Genomic DNA, 13,680 nt, shown 5'->3' with positions numbered 1-13,680 from the left:
GCTTACTGGGGGAAGGGAAGATAGAGGCCCTTTAGTAAAATGAAACAGGAAGAAAGGTTAATATTAAAAATTCCTGTACTAAGGTGTTACACAATTGCAAAAGTTGATGTATGAAGCTGACTGAGTATCCTAGAGCTCATTCTACTTTAAAGGCACTATTTCTGAGTCCTACTCTAGTTCTGTTTTCTGGAAGAGAAAAAAATATTTATTTTAAGATCTTCTCCAAATCCTCACTGCTAGGTTGTCCTATATGAAATGCAGATAGCTCTTAATAATCCTTTCTAATTTGTCTCCTACAAACCCTACTTTCTCATTTCACTTATTTTTTCTTACCCTATTTTGTTGGGGGCACATTACCTTCTTGATTAGTTATGTCCTTAATAGAAGACTCACTTCGTTACCTTTTGTTATTTCGCCAATATCTGGCTTCAGTATCTGGTTAGGTGGCCTTAATAGTGGGGAAAATCAGCTGGAAGCCCCTCTATGTCAGTTAAGATTCTTACTATAGACAACAGGAGACTATCACATCTCTCAGTTTCAAAACTTGTTTCAAGCCATTCTCAGTTGAAATAACCTGTTCTACCTACTTCCCATTCATACATTTAATAACTATATACTGGGTTCCACAAAATTCTGAGCATTCTATGGAACTAACAGTAAGATACAGTACCCAGGGGAAATAATTGTGTTATGTGTTCTTATGACATGCCCTTTAGATGTCTCTGCTCTCAGCTTACAGATTCAGTTTTATAATATCAACAATAACACAAATACCATACAATGACATATTTAATAATAACATTACGCAAAAGAATTTTCCCTTTATAATATTAAATTTCTTAAAATTGATAGGAACATTCTAGCATATATCCTTTACCTTGTGTAAGAAGTCTTCTAAATTGCTCAACTGCTTTGTTGACGTCTACTTGGAAAAATTCCCAGAGTTTAAGCTTTGGAAAAATATCCTCCCAAATCATTTTTCGGATGGACTGAAAAATGTCAATAGTTAAAAAACACATATATACATATATTTATTTCAAATCATTTAACCAAATACTGTTTATCATATTAAAATACAGATTGTAAGTAATTTTCAAACATATATTTAATGTGTACTTTAGAAATTTTTTCTGTTTTAGTGTGATACTCCTCTGTACATACTGACATTCATATGGTGATCATTTTCAATCAAAGCAGGTATTCCCTTTTCTTTGTATTTCCCTTCTGCAACATCACAGGAAAAATGCCAAAGTGCTCTGTCTAAAACCCAGGCAGGTTTTAAGTGTGGAGAATTCACAAGATTATAGGCACATTCTGGATGTTCCTGGATCCATTTACTATTAGCAGCTGAAGGAAAAAGGAGACACAAAGGAGTATCTCATAATTAAATTGAAACTGTATCTATGTTAAGTTTAGAGGTGAAATAAAATAGAAACATCTACCACCACTCATTTTTTTCTATATTAGATATCAATATTTTACAATGATACTGTTATAGGAAACATTTTTTCTTTGGTTATGGTATCCTATCATTCGCTTCACCATACTTTTTGTTTTTTTTTAACTTTAATTCTGCTTAGAAAATCCGATGAAACAAAAAGCAACTCTCTCATAGGTAATACTTTTGTATGGCTAATCCTAAAGCATTAATGAAATATGTTGCTTTGATAAGTTGGATAAAAGTGAGGCTGAGAAAGTGCTAAAAGAAATATGCTCAAGGAATATGAATCTAGCTTACAGTTCAGAATCAGAATCAAGAGTTTGGCAAAGTATTCCAAATATTTACAGCATTGAAGATAATTTGTTTTGGCCAGGCATGGTGGCTCAACCCCAGCACTTTGTGGGAGTGGAAATAGGATAGCCTGCAGGAGTTCAAGACCAGCTTGGGCAACAAAGTGAAACCCTATATCTACTAATTTAAAAAAAGATAATTTGTTTTAATTTTAAAATAAAAAAAGAAAGTTACATGGAATTTGTTTGATCTTTAAAATGGACTAATTATCCCTGAATTCATATTGAAGACCATGAGTGATTAATGTACATAAAACAAAAAGTAGTAACAATTACGGAATATTTACCACATACCAGAAATTGTTCTAAGCAGTGAAATACGCCAATTTATTATTCCTCACTTCCTACCACACAAATTAGGATGTACTGTTAAGTTCTCTTAACAAATGAGGAACTGAAGCACGGAGATTTAAGTAACTCAGCCCAAGTCATACAGTCAGGAATTAACTTGGCCAAGTCCTTTTTCAGAATGTGCAATCTTAACCACATTGCTCTGCTGCTGAAATGAACGTGTTCATGCTTCATTCACTCAGCTGAGCACTCTTATATAATTTTACAATCATTATTATTTCTAGTTTCAGTCATTTATTTAGTAAATCATTTATTTACTTAGTATTTATTCATACCCATAATAAACACTCAGATGAAGAGAGGCTATGTAAGGAGCAGAGAAGTTGTAATAAAAGTTAAACTGGTAATTCTCAAAACTTGCATCAAGATAGTTCCTCCGAGACTCATCAACACAATCACTGAAATTCAAGGTATTTTTCAAAAACACAAAATGTAGTAATAACTTATATCCAAATAGGATTTTCACTTATAAAGAATAAATATTGGGGCTAGGTGCGCTGGCTCACGCCTGTAATCCCAGCACTTTGGGAGGTCGAGGAGGGAGTATCACTTGAGCCCAGGAGCTGGAGACAGCCTGGGCAACATAGTGAGACCTCATCTCTACAATATCTTTTAAAAATTAGCTCAGCATGGTGGCATGTGCCTAAAGTCCCAGCTACTCAGGAGGTTAAGGTGGGAGGGCTGCTTGAGCCCAATAAGCGGAGGCTGCAGTGAACTGAGATGGTACCACTGCACTACAGCCTGAGTGACATATAGAATGAGAACCTGTCTCAAAAAAAAAGAGAATAAATACCAATGCTGCCCTCATTCATTCATTTAGTTTTGAGACAGGGTCTTTCTCTGTCACCCAGGAGTGCAGGAGTGCAGTGGTGCAACCATAGCTCACTGCAGCCTTGAGCTCAAGTGATCCTCCTGCCTCAGCCTCCCAAGTAGTCAGGATGACAAGTGTATGCCAACACACCCTGCTAATTTAAATTTTTCTTTTTTTTGAGACAGAGTCTTGCTTTGTCACCCAGGCTGGAGTACAGTGGCACAATCTCGGCTCACTGTAACCTCCACCTCTTTGGTTCAAGTGATTCTCCTGCCTCATCCTCTGGAGTAGCTGGGATTACAGGCACCCAGCACCATGCCCGGCTAATTTTTGTATTTTTAGTAGACATGGGTTTTCACCATATTGTCCAGGCTGGTCTCGAATTCATGACCTCAGGTGACCCATCCGCCACGGCCTCCCAAAGTGCTGGGATTACTGGTGTGAGCCACTCCATCCATTCCCAATTTTTAAAATAGCAAAATCCTAAAACTGTTTCTTTTCTCAATATTTTGAAACAAAAATCAACTGTAAAATGAAAGAATTCTAAACAACAGGTAGTGAAAATATTTTTTTCTAATTCTACATGAAAGAAGAGTCAAACTCCAAACTATATTTTAACACACATCAGCATTAAAAAATAAATGTGGACTTTTGGAGTGATACAGGAAGAAACTCAACAAACACAGTCCCCAGCAAAACAATTTGACTGGTGAAAATATTTTAAAAACAATCATTTAGTCCCTGGAAATTATCCTAGGGCATTCAGCATAAGGAGAAACATTCTTGGCATTTGAACCAAGACCTTTTCCAGGGCAATTGGGTTCCCAGTGTTCTTGGCCTGCTACATCTGGGAAAGGATGTCAGCTCTGCAAGTAGGGGCTGGGTGGAGAAAGGGAGATTTTTCTCCACCTACCTACTTGGAATAGAACTTCTGCAACATGGCCGGGTGCGGTGGCTCACCCCTGTAATCCCAGCACTTTGGGAGGCCAAGGCGGGGTGGATCACCTGAGGTCAGGAGTTTGAGACAAACCTGGCCAATATGACGGGACTCCATCTCTACTAAAAATATAAAAATTAGCCAGGCATGGTGGCTCATACCTGTAATACCGACTACTCGGGAGGCTGAGGCATGAGAATCACTTGAACCCAGGAGGTGGAGGCTGCAGTGAGCTGAGATTGTACCACTGCACTCCAGCCTGGGCAACAGAAGGAGACTCTGTCTCAAAAAAAAAAAGAGAGGAAAAAAAAGAACTTCTGCAAGACAGGGCCGGCAGGAAGAATTAGAAACACTCATAGACTGTGCCTCTTAGGGTGAAACTGTAACCCCAGGCTGGAAGTTGGGAGGAGAGAATGTCTCCTCTTAACCACACCTACCAGGAGTGGTGCGCCTGTGATAGAGCTTCCATAACAGAGGCATCTGTGTAAGATAATGGAGCAGGTCTTGGTTCAATCACCAAGGATACTTGTTCTTATTAAGATGTAATAGATTTTCGTATGTTTCTCCATATGCTAAATGTCCATAGGACAATTTCCAGGGGATTTAAGTGATTGTCTTCAAATAATTTTCACCAGTTAGGGTTGTTTCACTGCATAAAGTATATGAAGCCTTCACATAACCATTCTGGAGGCTGAATTCTGCTAGATAATACTTTTTTTTTTAAAAAGAAAACTTGTTTCACAGAAAGGATATTATGATTTGCAACACTTTTCAAGTAAGGCTGTGGCAAGGTTTACTTCTTGTACGTTGCATAGAACCTCTCAAATGTCTCAGAAATATAGTTTGTGGCAGAGACTGCTGCTGTACTCAATTTTATTCTCCCATTCTTTCTTTAGTAATAAAATTCCCAAGGTTCAACTTACACATAGCTGACAAATTCAAGACTACATTGCAGGTCTCCTTTAAGGTAGGTATGGCAAGAGACAAATTCCTGTGACGCAATGTGAACACGGTAATATATATCATATCATATTCGAAAAGACAGGCCTGCCCTTTCCCCATTTCCACTGGGGAGAATGTGGTAGCAGGAGCTGCAATAGCCATATCTGACTAAGAATTTGAAGCAAAGTGTTGGAGACTGCTGAGCAACATGAGAGAAATTAGTTCCCTATCACCACTGAACTACCATTCTAGTCCAGGAATGCCTATTTAATCTTTTAGTAAGAAATAAATACAATTTTAGCTGTTAGTCCCTATATTTTTCTGTTACAGCTGCTTAAGCCATATCCTAACTCATACAATTTGTAACTCATAAAATGCCATTATGTGGTTTGATAAATTTGATTTCAATAATATTACAGATCTCAAAGTGATTAAGACTGTCAAATTTTCCTTTAATTTTTTTTACATTATTTTGTAAGAGATGGAGTCTCATTATGTTGCTAAGGTTGGTTTCAAACTCCTGGCCTCAAGTGATCCTCGCACTTCAGCCTCTCAAGTAGCTGGGATTACAGGTGTAAGCGACAGCACCTGGCTTAATAATGTCAAATATTCAAGTGAAGAATACTGAGTTCTTGGGTATTGCAAAGTTTTCACTGTAGAATTGGAGGCTTGGTTTCTAGGTACATGCAGAAACACCAAATTTTAGAATGTACCTATTTCTTTACCTAACTTTGCCATTATGATTAGAGATTTTTATTTATATTGATGAATCAGATATATAAGCTTTTAAATATCTTCATAGTTCCTATGGTTACTTGGAGAACTGTTTTATGAAACAGCAGATTATATCTTTTAAATGTTTGTACCAACTAGAATTCTTGTTCTTTACATATGCAAAACAGTGTTTTCCAAACTTTTCTACATTGTAGCATACATGCAAGATAACATTTGTAAGGTAAACTGGGTTAACCCAAAGCTGCTCATGGCCAGGCTTTGTCAGGCTAGGCCAGGCCTTGTCAGGCTAGGCCAAGCCAGGCTCAGCTCCTCTGACAGGTGAGGGGAGGAACCATTTCCTCAAGGATCGCTAGCTGGAAAAATTTGATATATTTTAATAGAATTATATATCACTAAGGAATCTTGGGAACCAAAACAGACTAACTTTAATAAGCTCTTTTAACATGTAGAAGACATAATTTCTAGATACACCTTCTGAGAGTTTACTAATAAGTTTCTCTCCAAATAATAGAAGTCATTTAGTTTTTTAATATATGCTATAGCACTACAGTACTAGAGCTCCTGCTAATATAGGATCCATGTGTTACTTGAGAAAGTATTAACAGAGTAGCCCCCTCTTATCCTTAAAGGATACCTTCCAAGACTCCAAGTGAATGTGTTAAACTATAGATAGTATCAAACCCTACATATATATTTTTTGATATTTTGTTTTTTTGATCTGATAACTGAGCAGGCTATTAAGTGACTCGTCGGCAGGTAGTGTTTACAGCATGGATGCACTGGACAAAGGGATGAGTCACATTCCAGGTGGGAGAGAGCAGGATGGCATGGGAGTTCATCATGTTACTTAAAACAGCATGAAAATTAAAACTTACAAATTGCTTATTTTTGGAATTGTTCAATATTTTTGAAATGTGACTGACTGCAGGTAACTGAAACCTCAGAAAGCAAAACTGTGAATAAGGGGGGACTACTGTACTCTAAGTTGAAATATGTGATCATTATGTTCCTTCTATGATCACTCTCCTGTATTTATAAACATCAGATGCAAGATACTTATATATTGACTTTATCCTCAATTAAGAATGTTTTCTTTGAAAGGAAAAATACTAATTTTTTAAATAGAAGGACACCTAATCATCATTTGTGTTTTTAAAATTTATGTTAGCCCCTTTCCTTTCCCTTTCTTTCCTCCCTTCCCTTCTCCTGTTTGTGTGTGTATGTGTGTATGTATAAATTCTCATCAAAATTAATAAAGGCAGTCAATGAAGCTCATACCAGTATGATTGTAGACAACATCAGTAATACAAATAATATTCCATTCCTTTTTTAATTTTTCCACTAGCTGTCCAACATCATTCCAGGTATACTTTCTATTAGGTCTTGAAAAGTCAGGATTTAATTCTAACTGATTGGCAAGGGAGTAGGATGACCTAGATAGTCCGAGAGTCTGCAATGGGGTAAAATGAATCATGTTGTAGCCTGCAAAACAAATAAAAACCACTGTAAAAACAAACAAACAAAACCAGCCTAAAATGAAGAAAATACAAATTTAAACTTTCTTAATTATAAATAGCAAGGCAAGCACGCTACTAAAAAAGAAGTCAAACACTTGGGTTCCAATACCAAGAGTTTAACAGACTTTAAGCAAGTTTATTTAAATCTTTCAAGATATCAGTGTCCTTATATACAAGACAGAGATAATGAGGTAATATTTGAAAAAATTCACACACACTGCCTATTAGAAAATGTATATACTTAGGTGTAGTAAATCTATCCTCTACGAGTATGTCAACATATGTCTTTCAGCTACTTTTAATGTTCCATAGTAGTTGTATTCTGTTTTAGTTATGTCAGTGAACTTCTCATTCCTTTCTTCATATATTATTCAATTTAAAAGCAGAAAATTAAAATTGAGATCAGGTGCAGTGGCTTGCACCTGTAATTCCAGCACTTTGGGAGGCCAAGGCAAGAGGACTGCTTGAGCCCAGGAATTCAAGACCAACCTGGGCAACACAGGGCGACTTTTGTCTCTACAAAAAATAGATCAGGCCACTGCACTCCAGTCTGGGTGACAGAGTGAGACCTTGTCTTAAAATATATATATATGGCTGGGCACGGTGGTTCATGCCTGTAATCCCAGCACCTTGGGAAGCTGAGGTGGGCATATCACTTGAGGTCAGAAGTTTGAGACCAGCCTGGGCAACATGGTGAAACCCCATCTCTACTAAAAATACAAAAATTAGCCAGGCGTGGTGGTGCATGCCTGTAATCCCAGCTACTAGGGAGGCTGCAACACAGGAATTACTTGAACCCAGGAGGCTGCAGTGAGTTGAGATTGCACCACTGCACTCCAGCCTGGGTGACAGAGTGAGACCGTCTCAAAAAAAAAAAAAAAAAAAAAAAAAAAAGCAAAGAAAAGAAAAAATTAATCTTGCCCTTTGCTTAAGAGTAAAATACAACTTAAGTTTCATTTTGCTCTTGATATGGATGATAGCATGTCTTCTACATAAAAGATGGTTAAGCAATGCTTGTTGAATTAAAATGATATATAATGATAACACATTTTCCTTCACTTTTCAATAGCTTACTTCTGATTTTTATATAGTAAAGTCCTAGAAATGATAATTATTTCATTATGGAGTTCTTTCATTTCTTAAGATGAATCACAAAATTTGCCATTTTTATAGGTTAAAAATGGTTAAGTATCAAAAATTTAATATGGGCTGGGTGCAGTGGTTCATGTCTATAGTCCCAGCACTTTGGGAGGCTGAGGCAGGTGGATCACGAGGTCAGAAGTTTGAGACCAGCCTGGCCAACATGGTGAAACCCCGTCTCTACTAAAAATACAAAAATGAGCTGGGCTTGGTGGTGGGCACCTGTAATCCCAGCTACTCAGGACGCTGAGGCGGGAGAATCATTTAAACCCAGGAGGTGGAGGTTGCAGTGAGCCAAGATCGTGCCATTGTACTCCAGCCTAGGGCAAGACTGCATCTCAAAAAAAAAAAAAAAAAAAAAATTTTTTTTTAAATATGGTTCTATCTACTTATATTACCAAATATAATAAGAAACAAAATTAAACGTAAAGGCAAAAAGATATGGTTTGGATTTGTGTCCCTGCCCAAATCTCACTTCAAATTGTAATCCCCAGTGTTGCAGGAGGGGCCTGGTGAGAGAAAGCTGGTGGATTTCCCCCTTGTTCTCATGACAGTGGGTGAGTTTTCACAAGATCTGGTTGTTTAAAAGCATGTAGCACCTCCTGTTTTGTTCTCTTCCTCCTTCTCCAGCCATGTAAGACGTGCCTGCTTCCCCTCTGCCTTCTGCCATGACTGTAAGTTTCTTGAGGCCTTTCCAGCCATGCTTCCTGTACAGCCTGCAGAACTGTGAGTCAAACCTCTTTTCTTTATCAATTACCCAGTCTCAGGTAGTTCTTTATAGCAATGAGAGAATGAACTAATACACAAAACTTTTGAAATCTGTATCACAGAGGATAATTACATTTATTTTTTTAAATAAGAAAAAGCAAGCTGACATTACCTGATTCTTTTGCAACCCTAAGTCTGCTTTCCCATTCATCAAAAGGTCCCAAACACTTAGCTAAAAATGTCTGAAGAGTAACACAGTCCAAGGGTAGCATATGATTATCAGCACCAACACGTAAAATGGGGTCCACAACTATGTAACCTCCACCACTTTTCTCATTTCTAAGGGAAAAAACAAAACAAAAACTTTTCAGTCATTGATAGAAAAATAATCCTCATATAATATAGTCTGACTCTAACTAAAAGGTTAATTGTCCCAAATAAAATATATTTATTTCTAAGCACATAAAATCATTTTAAAAGTTGCAACAAAACTTAATGGAAAAGCTACTTTTACCCTTTCATAATCTACATAATTACATGTATAATACACAAAATATCCAATAATGTTGGTTTCATGAAAAATAAGTATACTAAAACCTATCAGTAATAACAACGGCATGCAAATAAACAGCAACCTATAATCAGATTGCATGAAATGACTACAGTTTTTAAGATGTTACTTAAAATACATTTACATGATACTTTAGCTCTGCAATGGGCCATACAATTACCTCCTAGAAATCAAAGAATATTCTATTTGCATCTCAAGGAAGCATTGTAAAAATTGCACTGCCATGGTTCATACAGTAACATTTACAAGTTAGGTAACTTCAAATTACAGAATAAATTAACTTTTTTTTTCTTGCAAACAAAACACCTGACTTACCCTTGAAGGAAATAATACTGAAATGAACCAGATTGTTGCAGATTAAGTTTACAGTATTTATCAGAATCATCTTCTCTTTCTGTTGGATTTTCCCAATCCAGAGAACGGAATTTTTGTCTATTAAATGTTTCTCCAGGAAATGGGTAATTTGTAAACACCGTAACTGCTTTTCCCTGTAAAGTTGGGCCTAATCGGAACTGTAGTTCAAACCCTAAATAAAAAGCACATTTTAATAAACTCATTGTAGGACTTAAATTACCATGATTGAAAAAATACATGTTTTATTTAAAAAACCTTGATTTTTCAATTATGTGTAACATAACTCCACAAACCTAATGCTGTTTTGGCACTACTTTGTATTCCAATTTAGCTGAATTTCATATTTTAGCAAGTATAGTAAACATCATAGAGCTGTCTGCTCTGTAATGTCTCTTTCTCCTTCCCCTGGAAACTCATTCCCATTCACATAGCCACTCTGGGATATGCAAATTTTTATACAACCCCATTTACCATGATCCCCCATCCTCAACCCTGAATTAAGTACCCAATGGTGGGCATCTGAGGAGAGGCCTTCTCTAGTATTTTTCTAACTGCAACAGAGAAAGCTGGTTTCTCTATGGTGTCAGAAAGTATGTGATAGTATGTAAAACTTGGGAGCTGCCATGGGACAATTATCTCACTATACTGAGAAAGCTAGTCTTCACTGACAGAAGTCAACCTCTATAGAGGCAGAATTCAGGATTCTAACAGGAGTTCTGAAGGCAACTGAACCTGATTGATGTCTGCTCAAGTCCAGTGATGTGCTAATAAAGATTTAGCAACTGACTAGGGTGGTGGGAACCTCTGAGTTGGAGTGTTTGCTGACTTTCTGGTGGAAATAATCCTGACGTGGACAATCTTAAGCTACCAACACGACAACATTGAACGTGGAAGTGGGAAGGGATGTGCACAATCAGCTCTTGTGAGCCAGCATAAGCACCTCCAACACACTACTGCCTATATCCCTATGCTTCATGGTTTAGTTATTAAAGCTGTTCTTGTAATCCTGAGAGCCAATGCATTTATTTCTACTTTTGCCAAAGTTAGGTTATTTTTTAAAAAACACACCTTAGACTTGTGCACTGTGCTGCAAGTATTTTGCCATAAGAGAAAACAAATAAGCACATTACAGTTAAAACTGTACTGTGAAAGAAACGTTTTGGTTAGTTTAAAGCAGACTTTAAACTTCCTTTACAATTATTAGAATATGAAAATACTATGGTCAAGTCTATTAGAAATATAATACATATAAATGTTAAACATGAATATAACTTTCAATTAGTAATGGGCAATAATAACTGATGAGGCAGGGAAGTTTAGTTCCACTGAGTAAAATCTTTAATATCTAAGGAATTTCTTTGAGAGGAAAAAAATTTTCATATATTTAATATATATTATTTATAATTTATAATCCTTGATTTATTAAACATTCAACAAAGTAATAAAAGAGGATATACTAACAGGAATATTTTCTGTGAAGAAAATACTTCAGTAAGAGACACTAAGAGAATGCTATATAATGAAACTAAGAATTTCTTCTCTAAGCAACTACATGTACTTTTTCTATAATATAATTTGGCATTAATATATTAAGAATGTTTATACTTTTTGATCTAGGAATTTTATATAGATTTTTTGAGAAAAGTATCAGTGATATAAACAGTGATTATGTATAAAGGAGATATCTATCACAGCCTCATTTATTGAAATTAAATAAACTGACAATAACCTAAATATCTAATGATTGGCAATGATTAAATAAATTATGATAAATCTACAAGTTGGCATATTATAAAGCCATTACAAATCATGTTATCAAAAGATATTTGGCCAGATACAATAGCTCACGCCTGTAATCCCAACACTCTGGGAGGCCGAGGCAGGAGGATCACCTGAGGTCAGAAGTTTGAGACCAGCCTGACCAACATGGCAAAACTCTGTCTCTACTAACAATGCAAAAATAGCTGGGTGTGGTGGTGTCCACCTGTAATCCCAGCTACTTAGGAGGCTGAGGCAGGAGAATTGCTTCAACCCAGGAGGCAGAGGTTGCAGTGAGCCAAGATCGCACGACTGCACTCCAGCATGGGTGACACAGCAAGACTCCATTAAAAAAAGTAATAATAATAACTACTTTTAATTTATTTTATTTTGTTGCATTTTACATATTTATATAGAGCTTTTAAAATATCTTCTGGAAAAAAGTATGGCTGAAACGCGGCAGTAGGCAGGGAGGTAGAGTACGTGCACCATAATACTACTACAAATAGGGGAAAAAGGCAGTTTACAACATTGTTTAGATAGTATAATCCTAATTTTTTAAAAACAAAACACAGAAAAAATGCTTTTTATATATTTGCATAATTTTATAATTGGGGAAATCATTTTAAAATTAGAGTTACAATTATGAAGGGATAGACTAAGAAATAATTACACAAAGAATTAAAACATGAACTAAAATATTTAGTGACTGAGAAGCATAAACATTTACATCTCACAAGAATGACTAAATTTATCATTAGGAGAAATAGTGTCATTTTGAACAAGTACAAATAGCAGAGATTAGCTGTCTGGGTATATGTGTACAACCTGTGCCCCGTTAAGTTTATACAAATATTGTTTTTACAATTACACAAGGATTCAGAGAACTTGCAGTGCAAAGGTTAAAACTCATCTAAAATCTCCAAAATAGTATTTGGATCAGCGCTCTACCTTCAGGAAAAAACCCCAATAATTCCCAAACTAATTCCTTTATTTATATAATATATATGTATGATGTTCTAATAGATTATATAAATTACAAAACACAAAAGTTAACTTAATGAGATAAGATATAAATGAAATAAATAATATGCTTTATTTAGTTCTCACTAAAAATTAATACTGATATCTCTCAGTGAAAACAATGTAACTAAATAAATTTCATTACTTTAAAAAGTCTTGATTTTAATATTTTATAATAAAGTGATTCAAAGATTTCAAGTTCTGTTTATTTTGGGTAAAATCATATAATGATGAAGAAGCATTTCTAAAAATATATATTCAAAATGCTTTCGCTATAGCAAGGGCTGGCAAAGTATATCCAGCCCAATCCTCATTTCTGTAAATGAAGTTTTACTGGAACACAGCTACATCCATTCATGTATGTTTGCCTATGGCTGCTTTCCTGCTACAATAGGAGTCGAGTCGCTGCAATAGGGAATGCATTGCCTGAAGAGCTACAAAGATTTGCGATCTGAACTTTTACAGGAAAATATGTGCCAAACTCTGCTCCACCGCATCAATTTCCTTCAAAAAAGCACTTAAAACTTTCTCACTCATGTTTACATCAAAGAGTTAAGTTTTTATTTTTTCTGAAAATATTTTCTAAGTATCATACTATCTAAGACTACTTGCTATTCCTGAAAAGGACAAATCTCAAACACTTTCTAACTCATCTTTTAAGTTTGATCACTTCTGTGAGGTAAAAGAACTATCCTTGGTTACTCTACTTCTCCTTATAAAGTAATATAGAGACTCCGTTATTTAAGATAATATAACCTGTAAAGCTACTTAACCTAGCTTAAGTAAAAGTGCAATTCACGGCAACATACTGCAAACAAATGAGGGTGTGATTGTCAACCCCTTCTAGACCTATAACCTCTACGTTGTCTTCTGAGTATGCCTTTTTTGTTCATAACTTATCTGACATACAAACTGAGAGTGTAATTCATATATTAACATAATTCAATGTTGTTAACACAGACTGAAAAACTAAAATACGTAGAAAGAAAATAAAATAAAGGGAAGAAGGAAGGGAGGAAGGGAGGGAGGGAGGGAGGGAGAG

The 13,680-nt window shown here is 35.8% G+C and overlaps 1 protein-coding gene across 1 annotated transcript in view; it reads right to left on the bottom strand.

Annotated features, from left to right (window-relative positions):
- The window catches only part of AGL (amylo-alpha-1, 6-glucosidase, 4-alpha-glucanotransferase), a 77,877-nt gene that overhangs the window by 58,766 nt on the left and 5,431 nt on the right, over positions 1–13,680 (bottom strand). Inside the window, exons 3-7 of the mRNA XM_011992555.1 lie at positions 9,819–10,029; positions 9,105–9,271; positions 6,846–7,049; positions 1,166–1,347; positions 878–989 (exon numbers count right to left, since the gene is read on the bottom strand). Of these exons, the coding sequence (XP_011847945.1) occupies positions 878–989; positions 1,166–1,347; positions 6,846–7,049; positions 9,105–9,271; positions 9,819–10,029 (876 nt within the window). The remainder of the gene's footprint in view (positions 1–877; positions 990–1,165; positions 1,348–6,845; positions 7,050–9,104; positions 9,272–9,818; positions 10,030–13,680) is intronic.

This window comes from Mandrillus leucophaeus, unplaced genomic scaffold (assembly GCF_000951045.1).
Source record: "Mandrillus leucophaeus isolate KB7577 unplaced genomic scaffold, Mleu.le_1.0 Scaffold413, whole genome shotgun sequence".
Classification (NCBI taxonomy): domain Eukaryota; kingdom Metazoa; phylum Chordata; class Mammalia; order Primates; family Cercopithecidae; genus Mandrillus; species Mandrillus leucophaeus.
This window is presented reverse-complemented; position numbering and strand designations above follow the sequence as displayed.